A 19,841-nucleotide genomic window follows, 5' to 3' on the forward strand; every position below is an offset into this window, starting at 1 on the left:
ATGTATAACTAATTGATGTTAATGACATAACAGTGAATAAGTAAAAAAATAATGCTGAAGTGTTTCTCAGAGTTTTCCCTCTAAAAATGACACTTTAAATTTCCAAACTCTCTGACTATATAGAGATTCAATCATTATGAAAGGATTTAGAGGCTTTTCTAGCCACTAGTTAATTTGTCTCATAAGAAATCATGCCCAAGATTATAACCAAACACTGAAACAACAAACACAATTAGGTTTCCTACTCAATATGCACCCATATTCCACGGCTCGGAACCTCCCGATGAACAACAAAGACAAGATAGTGCCCCGGCGGAGCAAACCTTGCCGTGGGTGGCGCAATCACCCTGATCCTTCCATTCTGCACAAGCACGAGCTTCAAAATCAGCAACCTCTGGTTCATAGAGTAGCCATGCGTGGTGAAGGGCGGCGAGTACATCGTCACCTTAATATCATTCTGCTTAACATCCCGTGATCCAATCAACAAATCAAACTGTACTCCATACTTCAATTCCCTTTCGGTTTCTCCATCCATGATTTCGACACGGTTGATCACCATCTCTGGCGCCAAGTATGGCGGCGAGAACTTCTCCACCCTGAGCTCCGTAGGGAACTTGAAGTCGTCTCCATATTTCTCGAGCTTGTAGAAGGCGTTAGTGTTGCTACCTGCAACAAGGATCTTCCCATCAGGCAACACTGCAGAGCATGAATGGTACATCCTCGGGATAGCGGAAGGAGCCATCTCTTGAAACCGTGCCCCCTTCTCTTTACCCGGGCTATACAAAACCGGGGAGAGATTAGGCTCATCCGCCGCATCCCAAGCAGAAGTCCCCGCCTTCGCGCCATTAGTAATCAACACATCTCCGGTTGGGAGAAGGAGCATGTCCCCCATCACCCGCGGCGTAGGCATGTCCTCCTTCTCCCAATCGGCCCCCTCCACGTTGAGGTTCAGCCTCCCGCAGTCTCGTGCAGCCTCCACAAATGTCCTTTTCGGCTGCTGCAAGTCAGACAGTATGTACGCCTCGCGCGTGTTCCCACCACAGACGAGGATTTCAATGTCAGGGACGTCTGTATTAAGATCGATGGGGAGGAGAGCAGACATCCCTGAGGCCGGATAGTTGCGGGAGCCGCCAGGGAGGTCCGGGAGGGGGCGGATGGTGTTTCCGGTGCGGGGTTCGAGGATGATGGACTTGTGGTTGGCGAATACGAAGAGGTTGCCGTCGGGGAGGAGGTTGACGAAGGGGTAGAGGTTATTCTCGCGGCCAGCGTCGTCATTTGTGTCTTCGAGGAGGGCGAGCTCGAAGAGCTGAGGTGTGAAGGTGAGGGTGTCGGGAGGGACGATCTCGTAGTTGTAGGAGTTGCGGCCGCCGACGAGGACGAAGTTTCCGTCGTCCAAGGTGTGCTGAGTGGCGTACCAGCGGTTGGCGAAGAGGGCTCGCTTGTTTTCTTCGAAATTGCAGTCTTTGCATGGCTTTAGAATTCTCACGGATTTTAAGCCGTCTTTGTCGCCGCCGGTGGAGATCAGGCTTCCCATGCGCGAAAGCCCGCCGGATGAGCACCAAGGGCTTGAGTCCACCTGATTCATTTTGTCACTGACAAAATTAGTGCACTTTCTATTTTTTGAAAATAATTTTAACTAGCATTATAGTAGTATAACATCATATCCTACTATCCACTAACAACACTTCATTTGTTTTTCTATTCCTCTCTCATACTTTTTCAGTTTCGTATTAAAACTCATGTTGTCCCCGGGGTAGTAACATTCGATTATTTGATTTTGTTTTTGAATTACTTATGATAGATTGGAGAATTATTGTAACAAAATGAAAAAAAAAACTTCAAATTTGTTGTTTATGTTCTTGCAAAAATACGTAAAATCAAGACAAACAAATTCAATAATAATTTTTTAGAATAATTTTATACTTTATATTATGAATTAAAAGATAATTAAACAATCTAGTATTATATTTTGGGCTGATAGAGGACTAGAGTTAGAGCTTGAGTTGTCCACTACAAATTTAATCATAAAAAGTTAAAAACCAAACATTTAAACAAGAAAGCTGTTGGCTATGATTAATTTATAAATTCTAATGTTTTATATGATGTTTTTGCTGGCAAATAATAAAAATAATTATAACAACATCCCCTGATCCCCATATTAGTGTAAAAAGAGAAATAAAATGTTACGGACTCAATTCCCACATCGGTTGTGAGAACAACTGATGTGGGGTATATAGACTAAATGGACTCTCTCTCCTAACTGGCTAGTCTTTTGGGATGAGTTCTTCCGTTTGGTCTGTATCAATTGGTGCTTTCATTGAGAGCCCAAACGGCTCGGAGTGGTGGCCGGGCAGCGAACTCGTCGTGACCAACGAGTACGTTTGGAGCCGCTCGGAGTGGTGATCCACGGAGTGGTGGTCGGGCAAAGAATCCGCCGTGACCAACGTGGCCGTGGCCAACGAGAACTCGGAGTGGTGGCCTGGCAAAGAACCAGCCGTGACCAACGAGGACGTTGGCCCTTAAAGGAGGGTCGAATGTTACGGACTCAATTCCCACATCGGTTGTGAGAACAACTGATGTGGGGTATATAGACTAAATGGGCCCTCTCTCCTAACATGCTAGTCTTTTGGGATGAGTTCTTCCGTTTGGTCTGTATCATAAAACACTATATAAATTTAATGAGTCAGAGGTGCGTTATATTGCTAACTTTTTAAGTCACTAACTTTACTAACTCATCAATGCAGTGTATTAAAAATGTCAACACATAATATCAACATAATATATTGAAATGTCAACAAAATTATGTGTTGACATTTTAATATCATCGTGTTGATATTTTTAATACACTGCGTTGATGGGTTAGCAGAGTCATAACTCCATTCACCAAATTTAATCAAGAGTTTATGTATTATAACATTCAAAAGAGTATTAGTTGTCAAAGTATTTGGATTATCTTTTCAGGGTTAGCAGAGTCATAACTCCATTCACCAAATTTAATCAAGAGTTTATGTATTATAACATTCAAAAGAGTATTAGTTGTCAAAGTATTTGGATTATCTTTTCAATAGAAGGACATAGTTGACAAAATTTTTACTCGAGCTTAATTGGACTCATTTTTAAAGCTAATAAAATTGTTTATGCTATCACAAGCTATATGTTGTTAAAAGAGATGGGATTGTGCCATCCAAAAGGTGATGGATTTACATGTTGTTTTAAGAAGCTCAACCTAACATGCGTCAAATTTATTTCATCAATTTTGTTGGTCACCATAGAGGAGATCAAATTAAACATGACAAAGGTTAAAAGGTGATGAAACGAACGAACCTTGACGGGTCTAACATGAGCGGTCTCGATATCATACTGCACGGCATGAGCCGTACAGTCTTGTTTCGAGTCCGTCTGTCTCCCCCCGGCCCGAGGCCGGCAAAAGGGCGGACTATTATCGATCTCCGAGAGCCCGTTGCTGGTGGAATCGTGCCATGCAGCCTTGTTGTTAGGCATCAATTGAATGTGCATTGCACAAACACCCGCATTTTGCGAATGGATCTCCCAACTCCCAAGCCTTCCGGTCTTGCTTTCGAGTCTCTCGACGCCATAATACATCCCCGCCCCTCCGCCTCCGCCTCCGTCTTCGGGGACATCGCTTGTTGCAATTGGTGGCGGTGCCTCCTTCGGCTCTTGTTGCTTCCCAAATGGGATACTAAAACTGAATCCTTTGAAAAATCCAAATTTGATTTTTGGGGCTTTTATAGATGTCTCCTCTTCATGACTATGTATGACATGCAAGAGAGAGAGGATCACAAGACATCTCAACAACCTACCCATGTGACTCTAGTTTTTTCTTTTTTGGACCTTCATTAGTGTCATGGTTTTTATATGTCTAAAAAAGGAGATTATAACTTAGGATGTCCCTAGATTTGAGGATTGGCTCTCACTTATTACTTTAATGATCAACAGCAAATATGAGTCTTTACTTTTTTGGGTGGTATAAGTTGTGGGGATATTTGTTTGGGGTTCCAACTTCCAACTAGCTAGGATTATTGTAAAAATAAAGTACTCCATGTATTAATTTAAAATAAACTAGTAGTACTAAATAGTTTTGATAGTTTTGAAAAGAACTTACTCGTTCTTTGCTTTATTTTCTCTTTATAAAATGGACCTATAAAAAATGGATATGAATGAGACTATTTATTGTGGGGTATGTTTGTAATATTTCAATATTTCTACGATGGACATAGTGCGTGACAATATGTCCAGAATACTACTAAAAATCTGAAATGAATTAAGTTAAACGAGTGGGAAGAAAATAACCCTTTTACAAACTCTAACAATCGTAACACAATTATGCTTGATTAATATTCTGGTTAAACGAGAGTGTATAAGATATCCCTCATATATAAGTTTTCGTATGTGATTAAGTTTCATCAAAATTTTGATGTAGGATAAGAAACCAAGATTAGAATATGAAAATATAAAATTGAGAAGTCATTAGGCTATCCGCAATGGCGCCTAGCGCACCGCCTAGCCGAGCGACGGCGCTAGGCGGTCCATTGCAACCGCCCAGCGGATTTCGGAATTAAAAACCGCCGAGCGCTCGGCGGTTTCGCGGCGCTAGGCGGTGGTGCGCTGGGCGATCCGCTCGGCGCTATTGCAGCGCCCGGATCGCCTAGCGCACTGCCGAGTGGAATTTTTTTTATTTTCGAAACACTATATATACGCGGTTTGCACGTCATTTTCATTCGCACCACTTGTTTTAACGAGTACTCTCTCTATCTTAATTTCTGTACAAGATCAACACCGAGAAATGAGTAACGTCGGTGGTAGTGGTGGGGATGCTGAGGAGTACGATCGTATAATGAACGAAGCGCTAGAGGTCTATACGAACCGTGAGATTGATCGATGGATGCAGAGGGCCTTGCAGCCGGCGGTACCTCGACCTCGCCCAGTGGTCCACCACCGAGAAGTGATTGATCGTGATCACGTAGCTGCACATCAGCGCCTATACGAAGACTACTTCGCACAGGAGCCGCGGTTCAACGCCAACCATTTCAGGCGCCGTTTTAGGATGAGCAGGGCCCTGTTTATGCGTATTGTTAACGCTTTGGAGCATCAATATCTGTATTTCCGCTTCAGCCATGATGCGGCTGGCAGACCCGGCCACACACCTATTCAAAAGTGCACTGCGGCAATCCGGCAGTTGGCCTACGGCGGCGCGGCAGACATGTAGGACGAGTACCTCCACATCGGTGAGACGACTGCCCTTGAATGTATGAAGTATTTTTGTCTGGGCGTGATTGAAATATTCAGTGATCAGTACCTTCGAAGCCCTACCCCCGAAGACTGCCAGGATCTTTTGCGGATGCACGGGGAACAGGGTTCCCGGGGATGTTAGGCAGCATAGATTGTATGCACTGGGAGTGGAAGAACTGTCCCACTTCCTGGAAGGGGTTCTACACGACCGGCTACAAGGGAAAGAATCCCACGATGATCCTCGAGGCTGTAGCCGATTACCGGCTGCGGATTTGGCATGCGTATTTTGAGATAGCCGGTGTTAGGGTTTGTATACTAGAAATCACCTTTCGAGTGATTGAATACTGTAAAACTCTAATAATTATTTTCCAATGAATGCAACAAATTAATTTTGTCATAATGTTGTTATGTTTTACATTTAATGGATGTTTATTGCATATTTAAATGTATAAGCGAACATAACATAAGTCTAATTCTTTGTTCTAGTAGACCGGTTGTGGGCTGCGCTCAATTTAAGGTACGCGATCAGTTCTGAACAAAGATAAATAAGAATTTCACAACCCAGATAGACCTAGAATACCTATCGTGAAAGGTTGCAATGTCAGTCCGATTATTTCTAAGCCTTATTGAAATATGATGACGTTGGTGTGGTATAGCACTGAATGGATCTAACAGCAAGACGAGTCTTTATGCTATCTACTGAAAGACGAGGTCTTGATAATTAATTTCTTAATCAATGTACATTAGCATTGAGCATACGATATTGAGTATCTACTACTTTGACTTACCAAAGGTGCGGGTTTTTCGTCACCCAACGATCCAGGTATATTGGGTAGTGGTGATCATTGTCTAGCGGTGCTAGGATTGCTATTATGTTGAATCGTACGCGAGGAGAGTCTCGTTTGATAACATCCACAAGAGGAGCTCGAAACGAGGTTTTATTATTCGGAACCTAGCTAGTTGGAGTTTAATTACTCTATGAATAATAAATAAGAGTTTCTTGCTAAGTCCACTCTTGGAGTTCAAAATATGTTGATTAATTAAGTCCATAGCAGACATTAATTAATTAATGGATGTTTCTATCTTAAGCGCGGGAAATGAATTAAATGCAATTAAAGGAAACCCGGAATGCTTGTAATTTCGGATTTGGAAAGGCAGTGCAATATTACTTCTGTAGTGGCTGCTTGTAATACTCCAATATAAGCTTGTATTAAATTGTGGGTTCAATTTAATTACTAAAACGCTAATTGGGTGAGGCCTGATCAAAATTCTTCCTTAGATCCCTGACCGGGCCCAATATGTGACTTAATATAAATAGGAGAATAAAGGAGACAGAAACATAATGATTATTGCTCAGAATTTTCGTCCCCATCGGAGAAAAAGAGAGAGTTCGAAATTTTGCCTCCTCCGTGAGCTGAGTTCTGTCTTCGTTATTCAAGTCCTAGTACGCTGGAGAGATTTGCCCACACAAATATCAGTGTACAGTCCGGGACACCAGTCAGAAGATCCGAGGTCGAGTATTGAAGATCTTCAAGTGGAGAAGGAGCAAGCCATCATCGATTCTTGATTGAATCCACGAGGTAAATTGGCTAATTCCGTAGTAAGCATGTTTTAGGGATTTTATATGCTAAAGCATGTTTTAATTCAAGTTATGAGCATGATACATGTGATAATTACACTAATAGAATTTGTCTAAATAATCTGCTAAATAGATCAAATTTATGTGATCGGATCTCTTGCACGCTTTCACTGCCAACCCCTTCAGCCGGTTCGAACAACGACTTCAACGTCCTCAACTTGTCGCCACTTTTCAACGAGCAGTGCCAGGGTGTCGGTCCGGCCATCAGTTTTGTCGCCAACGGCAACTGGCATGATATGGGCTACTACTTGGCGGATGGGATATACCCTAGGTGGCCCGTCTTTGTGAAGACGATCCGATGCGCATCAGATGAGAGGAAGGCCTACTTTGCGGCACGGCAGGAGTCGGCGCGCAAGGACGTGGAGCGCGCATTTGGTGTGCTCCAGTCTCGATGGGCGGCAGTTAGGGGTCCAACGCGTTTGTGGCATGTCGACTGCATTGCTGATATAATGTACGTCTGTATTATCATGCACAACATGATTGTCGAAGATGAAGGTGTACAACTGACTAGTTGGACCAACGACGATAATGAAGCCGGTCCAAGCCACGGCGTGGCCGCCCCCAACGTACGGAGTGGGGTACCTCACGATGAAGCCGACCGCCTCCAAGCACATGCCGACATGCGCCAAACGGAGGCTCATATTCGACTCCAAAAGGATTTAATGAAGAGTTATGGGCGCGGAGGACTGCACGGCGTTAGTTTTTTTTTAATTATGTAAATTTTTTTTTAATTAATGTACTTTTTTTAATTAATGTACTTTTTTTAATTAATGTATTTTTTTTAATTATGTAATTTTTTAATTAATGTACTTTTTAAATTTTAATAATATTATTGAATTTTCTCGTATCTGTGTCGTACATTTAATTTCGTATTTTGTGTGATTGTTAATTATTTGTTTTATATAATTTTGAGTGATGTGGCTAGGCTATGGCTGAGCTATTTGCTTGTTTTGATGATGTGGCAGGAGGATTTTTAGTGTTGATGATGTGACAGGAAGAGTTTGTGACTAGGCTATGACTGAACTATTGCTGGGCTATTCCTATTGTGGATGGCCTTATGAGATAAAAGATAGTACATCATTTTGATCCCAGAATTAAAGAGAGCGCTTGAATCACCAATCGGTGTATAAGAATGACTATGACCATCTCCATCTATTTACACCAAACTCAAGCTCATTTTTAAGTATACGTCATATCAAAAAGTAGTTTTACTTCAACCATTTACACTAAATTCAAAATTTACATCATTTTTTAGTTTTTTATCACAAAAATTTTGCAGTAACAACATATTTGGTGTTGTTTCACAAAAAATACCAAAAGTGAGTTTGAGTTTGGTATATGGTTCGAAAGATTTCTACACCAAAACTCATTTTTGAAGTATGGTTGGAGATGGTCTAATTATTCAAGTTTACTGCGTAATCTTTTAAATTTATATTCATTGAGAAAACAAGATAAAAAAAAAGAAAAAGCAAAAGAATGACAATGATAGTGTATCGATCACATGTATTTATATTGTAAAAAATTTAAAATATTCGTAACATCCATTCCAATTTTTATCATTTCATATATATTTTACTATTTTTTTTATTTAAGTAATGTCAACAAAGTAAAATAAAATCAACGGATGTGGACAAACCACATGTGCCAAAAAATTGCTAAATGAAATAAAAACAAAACACATGTTCCCAATAATTTATAATGCTTGTTAAATATACGTCACTTTTAATATTAATGAAGGCTACATAATCAATACACTTAAACTTCATAAGAAGTTAGTAGTAGTATAAAAAGAGTACATTAGTACTTTAAAAAACCATGATTTGTGGAAGAAAAACGATATTGATAAAATACAAAATACTAAATGATTTGAATAGAAGCGGCGAAGTCTGGCATGGGTCCAGCTTTATCTATCTAACCCAGCACCAATTTCTAGAGAGAGAGAGAGAATGGACCCCATTCCATTCCAGTCTCACTCCATACCCACACACTCACACACGCACTGCTGCTACGTCTCTACACTCATCATCTACTCACCATCAATCATATTACAGCGCTCACATCCTCATCCCCTTCTTCCTCCACCGCCCTAAACTCTGTATGTTTACGCATCTACTCTGCTTACTTCACTGCTTGTATGCTCGCGCATTCAGATTAGGCCTCTTTTCTACTGTTATTACTATTTTTATCGCGCTTTGGTTTCTACTATTATATGCCACTCTTCGTTGTGATGCTGATTGCTTGGCGGAATATGGTAACTGTGATTTGAATGCTTTGATTTATGTAGTTAAAGAGTTATGATACTTACTTCATTTATGAATATTAATTAATTTACGCTGCTCTAGCATTTTCCGCATAAACTCAAGAGGGACATTTTTTTGTCTGTGAATGATTTTGCAGTTTATAGGTGGAATAGTTATGATTTTCTGAAGAGGAAATGAAGTAGTACTGACTTTTTTTACCCTCCAGTTTGAAATTTTTGTGTTGCTACAACTGATTTTGATAGCATTTTGAATTTGATCTTGTTGACTCCAGAAAAATAACTTTCTTTACGAGTCGGGAACTGTTGTGACAGAATTCAGTAGTATTATGGACACCTAATGCACCTTCATCTGGGATTTTAGAGTTCTGAGTGATGGGTTGTGTTTATTCTAAGACATGTATTGGTGAGTTGTGTGCCCCTCGAGATGTTAATCTGCAAGGAAGTGGAGCTGTAAAAACAGCTGCAAGTGAGTTTGCAGTATTCTCGCCTGCCAGTTCTGAGAGTGAGGGAGAGAAAGAAGGTCAATTAAATCAGTTTAATTCTACCAATGATCATGAGGTGGGTATTAGTCGGCTGTCTAGGGTGTCAGCTCAATTCTTACCTCCTGATGGCTCCAAGTACGTGAAAGTTCCATCTGGGGAATATGAATTACACTACTCATTTCTATCTCAGAGAGGTTACTACCCTGATGCTCTTGATAAGCCCAACCAAGATAGTTTTTGCATTCATGCTCCATTTGGAACGAGTCCAGATGACCATTTTTTTGGGGTTTTTGATGGTCATGGCGAATTCGGAACTCAGTGCTCGCAGTTTGTGAAGCAGAAGTTATGTGAAAATTTGCTTAGGAATAGTCGATATCACATAGATGCAGTTGAAGCCTGCCATGCAGCTTTCTTGACAACAAACTCCCAATTGCATGCTGACACGCTGGATGACAGCATGAGCGGAACAACTGCAGTAACAATCCTGGTTCGTGGTAGGACGCTTTATATTGCGAATGCTGGTGATTCGAGGGCTGTCGTAGGCGAGAAAAGGGGGAATGATATTGTAGCTGTTGATCTTTCTATTGATCAAACACCTTTTCGGCCGGATGAACTTGAAAGGGTGAAGCTTTGTGGAGCTAGAGTTCTGACTTTGGATCAGATTGAAGGACTCAAGAATCCATATGTGCAGTGTTGGGGAACTGAAGAAGATGATGATGGTGATCCTCCTAGACTATGGGTCCAGAATGGTATGTATCCTGGTACAGCTTTCACAAGAAGCATTGGTGATTCTATTGCTGAGACTATAGGCGTTGTTGCAAACCCTGAAATTGTTGTCCTGGAGCTTACGCAGAGTCATCCTTTCTTTGTTATTGCAAGTGATGGTGTCTTTGAGTTTCTTTCCAGCCAAACTGTGGTGGACATGGTAATTTATGTCTTCCCTTCCTTGTCATGCCACAGTAGTTCACCTCGGAGTAATATATCGTGACATTATTCAGTATTTAAAAATTACTTTCAGTAACCACATGACCCTAATATATCTGCTCTGTTTTCATGTGCCTCTTGCACTATATATTTTGGTATGAGAACTGTACTAATTCAGTGTCTAAAAGCAGAACTTTTTGCTCCTTGATAATGTTAGGTCGTAAGTTTAGCCCTCTGACCCTTATCTTCAAAGTAGAATAATCACACAAACTTGTTAGAAAGGTAATAGGTTCCATTGTATCCAGCAAATTCAAAGGAATTACTATTTAGTATTATTTGACACTTCTCTATGCAATCTTTCCCCTCTCTACCACTGATGCCTCCTTTGTTGTCATTCATTCAGGTTGCAAAACATAAGGAACCGCGTGATGCTTGTGCTGCAATTGTTGCTGAATCATATCGTCGCTGGCTACAATATGAAACCCGTACAGATGACATAACAGTTATAGTTGTCCATGTAAATGGTTTAAATGATGTAAGCAGGGACTTTACTGCCTTATGTTGTGTCACCTTCATTGTGATTCTAATGTTTCTGTTTCATCTCTGTTATTTTTTCTAGATACTTAATGATAACTTCATGTGTACATGTAGGCTGCATTTGGTCACCCAGCAGACTCAGATCCAGTTTCAAGACCACCTTTACCTCAAGTTGTTGAAGCATCAGGATCCGATTCTCCATCTCTTATGAACTGGAGATCCAAAAACCAACGTGCAAGGCATGATATATCCCGTGCACGACTGCGTGCTCTTGAAAGTTCTCTTGAGAATGGGCAATCGTGGGTTCCTTCATCCCCAGCCCATAGAAAGACCTGGGAAGAAGAAGTAGATCCCCTCCTCTAAGTTTTACTTCATTACATCTTTTAAAATTCCATTGATCTCATTTAATGTATATCCTATTCATGGCAGGCTCAAATTGAACAGGCATTGCGGGACCATTTTCTCTTTCGAAAGCTTACTGATTCACAGTGTCAAGTTTTGTTGGACTGCATGCAAAGAATTGAGGTTGGAGCAGGAGACATAGTGGTAAAACAGGTGATTCTCTTTTGAACTCCTATCCAATCCCTGGAGTACAAGAAAACTATTGCTCCCAGAAACACTTTGATAAACCTGACTAGAACCTAGTACTTTGAGTGCCTAGGTGCCGAAAAGAGGTGCTTTGGTACCCTATTCGCCATCAATAGTTTTAACCTGTTTTTGTACATGAAACCTAATGGTCAAATTTTGGATTTGTAAATAGATTTACTACTCCAGTGAAAAACACAGAATTTCATTCCAAAAGTGCATCAAACCAGGTCAAAGGAAATAAAAGTACTTGCAATCTGCAGAAGCTCATTCTAACACTATACTAAAATCCCTGAATTAAAGACCTGTATATGAAGCCCTAAGGCCTGACGAGTATAAAACCATACTTTAGGTTGGGAACCGTGTTGAGATGTGAGCAGCGAGTTACTGAGAGAAATAGATTGAGCGAGAAAAAAGGATCTGGTTCCTGTCCTGAGGGGTTTTAGTCAGTTCATTTGGAAAAAAAAAAGATAATACCCAATGGTGTGTTTCGATGAACTTAAATCGAATCCAGCGATTTGCTGTGAAGGCCCTCAGCGGAGGTGTTTCCCCCTTTGGAGGTGGTGTTACGCGTGTTACTTAATTCTGTTCAGTTCTATCAATTTAGTTTTGGTCCTTTTCTATTTTCAATTCGATAGTTGCTTCTCTCCTATTCTATGTTCTGTTCTTTTAAGATTCCAGCAGCCAGCAGCCACCTTCATCTATCAGTATTAGCACATATTTGAGTCTGTTGCTGCTTGTATAAGTTACTAATTTGAAATTTTCAGGGTGGAGAAGGTGACTGTTTTTTTGTTGTTGGTGATGGAGAGTTTGAGGTCTTGGCTACTCAGGTGAATTTACTCTCTATATGGTACAGAAAGAATTGTATTTTCTTTATTAGCTGATAAAAATTAGCCGTCTTATTGTTACCAGACTTTTGGTTTGTGGTTAAAACCATGAACAAGATATCGTGATTTTCTTATTGTGAATTTTCTCACTCTGAACTTATATGCCAGGAAGAGAAAGATAGCAATATGCCCAGGGTGCTACAGCGCTACACAGCTGAGAAGCTATCCTCCTTTGGAGAGCTTGCACTGATGTGAGATGCCGTTTACCTCTTTTTTTTAAAAAAACTTAATAAACTCAGTAAATCACTCTTTTTGTTTTTTAAGTTAAGGCCTAATATAGGATTCAGCCAGCCAAAAGTTGATCATATTTTAGTTAGAGATTGCATATCAGTTTCTCTTGTTTATAATATCTACTCCCTGTAAGATTTATAAACTATTCCTCTGTGATAGTGGGTAGATAGCGCCAGTTTAGCAATATGAATTTTATTTGTGTAATATCTCATGTTATGTAGCATGCCGTATTTACTCTACATATCCTTCTTCCTGTGAATCCCATAAAGTCCTTCAGTTCTTATTGCTATCCCTTAGTCAACCAACCATGTTTCAGTTAGGATCATGTTATGATCTCTTAAATAATCCAATTCATCCTTTCTATGCCTCCATCCATATCATTCTCATCTTTGTCCTCTAATCAAATGCTCTCTGTTAATTCAACCTAAGAATGTTGTTTGTTGATATGAAATCAATCAGGGGTTAAGTTTGAGATTTTTTAAATAATTTACCAAAGTATGTGTCATATTCTGTACTGTTTATAGAGTGAATTCATCAAGAGGGTTCTAATATGAATTTTGAGAAATTTCTCAAGTGAGCTGATGAACTGAAGATATTAAATCCTAATATTTGATGAAAGTAAGAAAAACAAAATCCACATTAATCTTTACCTGCAAAGCATATAGTTACTTCAAGTCATCAAGATGCCCTAACAAGTAGGTGCATGTGGAACATGACAGTACCTTAGTTAAATATTTCATCATTGAGTAGCTTGACTTGAAAATTTCATAAATTAGGATGGTTATTTAGACACAAGAAGTTCATATGATACTGAACCCTGTTTATTTTCTTTTGCTAGGAACATACTTAGTTCCAATATTTTCTTGTTATTGGTCATAGACTAAGCTTTTGTGTAGTTTGAACTTATGGTATTATAAAATAATTTAAATGAGTAAATACTTCTGTATGGAATGTGACACAAGGTTTCCATCAATGGGAAATAATGAAATGGCTTGTCCAAGGAATGTGGGTAATTGAAATAGAATCCTTATTTCTTTATCTGTATGTAGTCAGTATTGTCTTTGATTAAGTTGAGTTAGTTACTTAGATGTTTGTGTTGGATTGCAGGTACAACAAGCCACTCCAAGCTTCTGTTCAAGCTGTGACCAATGGAACTCTCTGGGCACTTAAACGAGAAGATTTTAGAGGAATTCTCATGTCCGAGTTTTCTAATTTATCGTCGTTGAAGTTACTTCGATCAGTAGATCTTCTTTCAAGGCTGACAATCTTACAGCTGAGTAATATTGCAGATTCACTTTTAGAGGTGACTTTTTGCGATGGTCAGAAGATAGTTGATAAGGTACATTTCTTCTTTCCCTTTTTCCTCTCTAAAAATGTTGTGGTGTTTATTTGCAACTCTCTCTCATATTCTCTTAATTCATCTATGCAGAACGAGGACCTCTTGGGTTTGTATGTCATACAGAAGGGAATCATAAAAATTACTTGTGAGATGGATTTGGAAAAAAGTGTCAATCTGTCCAGTCTCATGATGCCTGCAGTTGAGGAGCAGGATGATAGTATGTCTGGTAAGAGCTATTCATTTGATAAGACTGAAGGCAGCTATTTTGGAGAATGGACACTTCTGGGTGAGCAAATCACTTCTTTGAGTGCTGTTGCTGTTGGAGATGTGGTGTGCTCCGTATTAACAAAGGAAAAGTTTGATTCAGTTGTTGGGCCTCCAACAAAGCTTTCTCAGGATGATCATGATCATAAGTATGTCATCATTTTCTTAAAATACTTTCATTTCATGTCACATTCTAGCTGTCCATAAATGACGTCTAGATATAATAAAAGGAACTGTATTGTAATTCTACTTTTTATTTTGCTTAAATTTACAGGTCAAAACAATACTCAACTAGTTTATCCCCAGAACCTGTTAAAGATTTGGATACATCAACCATAAACAAGGTTCAACTTTCTGATTTGGTAAGAGGCTTATTGTCGTTTTCTAACAACTTAAAAGGAAGACAATAATATAATTATTTTTTCCAGGATTGGAAAAATTATTTGTACTGCACAGATTGCAGTGATATTGGCCTCATATGTGTGCCTGACTCAGGTTAGTTTTCTTCATTATGTTTTGCATGTTTAGCATCTTCACTATGATATCAGTCTGGATTTTCCCTCTGTCGCTTGTTGTCCAGTTGCTTGCATTATTTTTTACTTACACCAGCTTAATTTGAAGTCCATATGAAAATTTCCTATATAGGCATGCTAAGGAAGATTTTTTGTTATTGCACTTTAAAAAGTTATACATTTTCATCTGCAGAGAAGTTGTTTACCTTAAAAAGATTCTCAAAGCAGAAGGTTAGGAACCTTGGTAAAGAAGCAACGGTACTGAAGGAGAAGAACCTAATGAAGTCTATAAGACAATCTGTTTTTGTGCCTCAAGTTGTATGCACTTCTGCTGATGAATCATATGCTGGCATACTTCTTGATACACGTATTGCTTGCTGTATGAAATCAATAATTCACAGCCCACTGGATGAAACATCTGCACAATTTTGTGCTGCCTCTGTTGTTCTTGCCTTAGAAGGTTTACACAAGGTGGGCTTGACTGAAAATTTCGATTTCTTACTTGAAACTCTTCCTTGTGTCAATTCTGCCTTTGTGATCGGTATTGATATTTCAGATCGGCATACTGTATCGAGGAGTTTCCCCTGATGTTCTGGTGTTTGATCATACAGGATACATACAGGTTGGTTGATATTTATTTCCAGATTCATTAGACGTCATTTCTTTAAGGAAATATTGCCACTTGGCAACTTTTAGTATTTATTGAAGTCATACTAAGTTTGCAATATTTCAATCTAGCTAGTGGATTTCAGATTTGGGAAGAAATTATCTGGTGACTGTTCTGAAAGAACATTCACAATTTGTGGTATAGCAGATTCTATGGCTCCTGAAATAATCCAAGGGAAAGGCCATGGCTTCCTTGCTGACTGGTATGTCAATTAGATTAGAATTTTTATTACAACTGCTATCAAAAAATTCTTCTAAATGTGACAGTGAAATATTTATTCTTGTGACTATCGTAATTAACAAACCATATGCGAAGATGACAGCCTAATATTCCTTGTATACCTCTCATTAGTTGGTGCTAGTACCATGTCATTGATATTAATCTGGTATGTTTGCACCTTGTATTATTACTCCCTCCGTTCCATAGTAATAGAGTCATTTTGCCATTTTGGTACGTTCTATAGTAATAGAGTCATTTCCCTTTTTAGTAAAAGTCAACACATTTTTCCACACCTACTTTACCCTCTCTTACTTTTTTCTCTCTTCATCTATCTACTTTTTTCATTTTTCACTTTATTCTCCCTTTACTTAACTCACCTAACACAATTTTTCTTAATCTCCGTGCCGAAAAGAAACGTCTCCATTACTATGGAACGGAGGGAGTATGTCTTATCTCTCTTTAATTAGTACCATTTCGGGGAAGTAGCATTGAATCATTGCAGTTGAAGGTCCTTATCATCAGTTATATCATTATCGTTGTTTCAGTATGATAAGTGTAAAGGCGGAGTAGATGGATAATCGGTTGCATAGAATAAGGAACACGTTAAAACCACCGAACATAGAAGAAAATGACTCAAAAAAATAGAAAACAATTACAGGATAACGCCTTTGAAATGGCCACACCTAAGGAGTGCAATGCACCGCTTCGCAAAACTCAACTAAATTCTGGACACTTTAAAATGAAAAACATATATATATTTATATACTCAACTAAAGACTCCAACTTGAAATAGAACTTTAAGAAAATAAAGACTCCTGAACATACTAGAACTAGGAAAAGATAAACTACTAACTAAAGTCTCCTAAAAGATAAACTAAAGATAATTTTTGACAATATCTAAACTAATCCACAGATGATATCACAGTATTGTCCTCATTTTGGATAGTTAAAGACTCCTGAACATACTAGAACTAGGAATATATAAACTACTTGCATGTTGTATGGCATTCATGAGCTTTGATGCCAGAGTCGTGGATGATGCTGTTGACTGATTTATGTTGTGCAACTGCTAATTAATCATACTGGCCATCCTAGAATTTTCTTGAAATATCCTAGTTGCACAGGTGGGCAGTGGGAGCTTTGATCTACTTCATGCTGAAAGGTGAAACGCCTTTTGGATCCTGGAGAGAGAGTGAACTCACATTCGCAAGAATCGTCAAAGGTCAACTGACACTTCCACAAGAATTTAGCAATGAAGCTGTTGATATCATTACTAAGGTTATACTACCATCACTGCCATTTCCTTACCTTTTAGAAGTTAGTGCACATGAACATGAATTCTAAAGGTAATATATTGTTTAGTTACTTGAAGTAGAAGAAAGCGCAAGACTTGGAAGCCAAGGCATTGACTCCATTAAAGCCCATCCATGGTTCCATGGTATAGATTGGGAAGGACTAGCAGAGCGCAGGGTTGTGATTCCCCCTGATATTATCTTCCGTATAAATCAATACCTGGAAACACATCTTGATGATGCGGCTACAGCATCTTCCCCTCTCCGGGAATTTGCAGAACCTAACATGCCAGAATGGCTTGAAGATTGGTAGGGGAGCAGTTGAAATTTGTGTTTCTGTGGAGTTTGCAACATGGCATAACTTCCTTATTGTAAAGACCTTCGGTATAGTCCCGGCCCTCTTCACACTATGATCAATCAATCAGCACGGAGGGAAATTAGCTGCCGCTTGCTTCTTCAATGCACACAGAGGGAGGATAGTTATTAGAGCTCTCTACATGTTACTTTTGTGCATAGGTAGATATATATATGTAAATGAAGGAACTCTCTTTTGGTTTGCATACCACGTCTAAGTTTATTAAGATTTTTTTTAAACCATAAAATTATAGCAATTTAATTACGGAATTAGTAGGTTTCTGTATCCTAGATTATGATTGAACATACCCGAGGCAATTGTTGTTGTACTTGTATTAACTACAATGGTACTTTTGGATATGTTAAATTTCATGACATTTGCATCCCTCAAATATATACTCCTATATAAATCCTTAATTTAGTTGAAGATTTGAATTTCTCTTATTTGGTTTCAACTTTTTTTCGAAATCAATCAATCATAATTCTTAGTTTCAAACGTGATTAAAATCCTTTTTCTAATAATATAAATACAGTAGATGATGCAATTACTCTCTCCTCATTATGCAAATCGATTTTTGACGGAATCCTAGTTTTCCAACATCAGATTACATTCCTTCAAAAATTGTAATTGTATCCACTATATAAGTGTAAATATACTATCGAATTTAGATTTTCCGAATCGTATAACATAGTTACATGCAGTATTTTGTGGTTACATTGTAAATTTATTCGTGTATGCTTGATTGTTGCTCGAGTTCATTCTTTCAAAAACGAAATACGCAGAGATATTGGAATTCGTAATTGAGTAAATCAATATGAAGTTTGCGCATTCTTTAATTTTAAACAAGAAAAATATGAGCCAATGTAACAGACAGAAGTTTGTTTACAAAATTGAGACCTGGATTAATAAATCCTAAGAAGAAACAAAATGAACACTTGAGGGGAATTAAACATCACCAATTCCACTGGCTTATGACAGTATCAATAATTCTGTCAAAAAAAATGAGCACGAATCAAGTTAATTAGGGTTTGAATGCGAAAGCAAAGCCAAGTTTTCCATGTCGACGAAAACCCCAAATGTTAACCTCATAACCTTTAGCTGCATTGTTTGCCAGAACCACCTTCTTCCAATCAGAGTTGATAACCATCATATTCAAGCTCCTCCACTTCTTCAATCCCAACTTGTAGACTCTCCCACCTTCATCCAACCCTACAACCACGAGCCCTTCATTGCCGCCATTGATAGCCGCCTTCTCCTCCTCCGTCAACGCCTCCATCAGCCTCGTCACGAACATCCTGTTCAAATCTCCCTTCACATCCGATCCCTCCAGCCTTTTCCGATACAAGAAAACCGCTTCATTCCCCTCTAGGCCTCGCACCAGCCCCGGAAACTCCTCTACACAAGGAGGCCGGCGTCGCTCTTCATCGTCGCTCCTCTCTTCTTTCCAGCCTCGTCGCCGCGTTTTCTCTTTCCAGCCTCGTCGTCGCTCCTTTAACACTCACTTATTCATAATACATTTGGTAATACTACTAAGGGTGTCCACTATAAGCGGACACGCCCAATAGTCCCGCCCCAGTTTTTGTCCATAGCCCCGCCCCAGTTTTTTGTCCATAGCCCCAATTTTGTTGTTCATAGCCCCAAAATTCTATTTCCGCCATTATAGTGGACAACTCCAATAGCCCCCAAATTTTATAATCAATTTTCATTTTTAAATATTTTTTAGTTTCAATCAAGTGTAATTTAAATAATCGCAGTGTAAATAACTAGAATACGAGGTAATTAGGGCCGAATATTCGTTGTATTGCAAACCGGTAAAATTATACAACGAATAATTAAAATAAAATACAACTACAAAACTCTGCCACCGTCTACTCGGTGTCGGAGTCGGCTTCCTCGTCTTCTTCTTCTTCTTCTTCTTCTTCTTCTTCTCCTCCTCCTCTCTCGCTGCTGCCGGCCGCGGTATCCCCAGGCGCATTATCAACCAACCCCAGTCGACTCTCAATCCGAGTGATGAGCCTCTTGTAGACGTTCCTGACGTACGGGTCAGTTTCCCCTGCGTATTTGCTGCATACGTCTTGCAGTTGTTGCATCAACTGCACGTCTATGGTATTGAACAAAACCTCGTGGGGTTGCACTGTGGGCTGTGGGATTAGGGCGGATTGGTGGATGCGCGATCCGGACGCGCTCACCGATAGGCGGGAGCCACTTCTACCCCCTCTGGCGCTGCGGATAGAGGCCTGTTGTCCCATGGGCCGTCGTCGCCTAATGTGAGTATTGGTTGGCTCTTCGACTTGCTCGTCGGACTGCTCGAACTCGTGCGAGCCGCTTCCACTGCTGTAGTCGCCGGCAAGGTTGTGCCTTGTGCGCTTTGGCCCAGGAGCTGTTTCCACCTCGTTCG

The 19,841-nt window shown here is 39.6% G+C and overlaps 2 protein-coding genes across 7 annotated transcripts; one reads left to right on the top strand and one right to left on the bottom strand.

Moving 5' to 3' along the window:
• Positions 1–241: 241 nt before the first annotated feature.
• LOC121786993 (putative aldehyde oxidase Art an 7) lies at positions 242–3,616 on the bottom strand. Its single transcript, XM_042185584.1, has 2 exons — positions 3,325–3,616; positions 242–1,576 (listed from the first exon to the last, which is right to left on the bottom strand). Exons 1-2 carry the CDS (start codon positions 3,601–3,603, stop codon positions 242–244), a joined length of 1,614 nt encoding a protein of 537 aa, XP_042041518.1. The 5' UTR covers positions 3,604–3,616.
• A 5,165-nt stretch (positions 3,617–8,781) lies between these two features.
• Positions 8,782–17,814, top strand: LOC121787198 (protein phosphatase 2C and cyclic nucleotide-binding/kinase domain-containing protein-like). 6 transcript variants are annotated; one of them, XM_042185865.1, is made up of 16 exons: positions 8,783–8,984; positions 9,287–10,556; positions 10,959–11,090; positions 11,207–11,437; positions 11,522–11,647; positions 12,445–12,507; positions 12,673–12,755; positions 13,903–14,134; positions 14,225–14,547; positions 14,673–14,760; positions 14,827–14,893; positions 15,104–15,381; positions 15,467–15,532; positions 15,649–15,779; positions 16,921–17,074; positions 17,159–17,814. In XM_042185865.1, exons 2-16 carry the CDS (start codon positions 9,522–9,524, stop codon positions 17,399–17,401), a joined length of 3,252 nt encoding a protein of 1,083 aa, XP_042041799.1. In that variant the 5' UTR covers positions 8,783–8,984; positions 9,287–9,521; the 3' UTR covers positions 17,402–17,814. The 6 variants fall into 6 exon arrangements, with proteins under 6 accessions (XP_042041802.1, XP_042041799.1, XP_042041798.1 ...); XM_042185864.1 differs by having other exon boundaries at positions 9,422–10,556; XM_042185867.1 differs by lacking the exon at positions 8,783–8,984 and adding an exon at positions 8,991–9,140 and having other exon boundaries at positions 9,422–10,556.
• The last annotated feature ends 2,027 nt before the right edge of the window (positions 17,815–19,841 follow it).

The sequence above is a fragment of the Salvia splendens genome, chromosome 22 (assembly GCF_004379255.2).
Source record: "Salvia splendens isolate huo1 chromosome 22, SspV2, whole genome shotgun sequence".
Taxonomy (NCBI): Eukaryota; Viridiplantae; Streptophyta; class Magnoliopsida; order Lamiales; family Lamiaceae; genus Salvia; species Salvia splendens.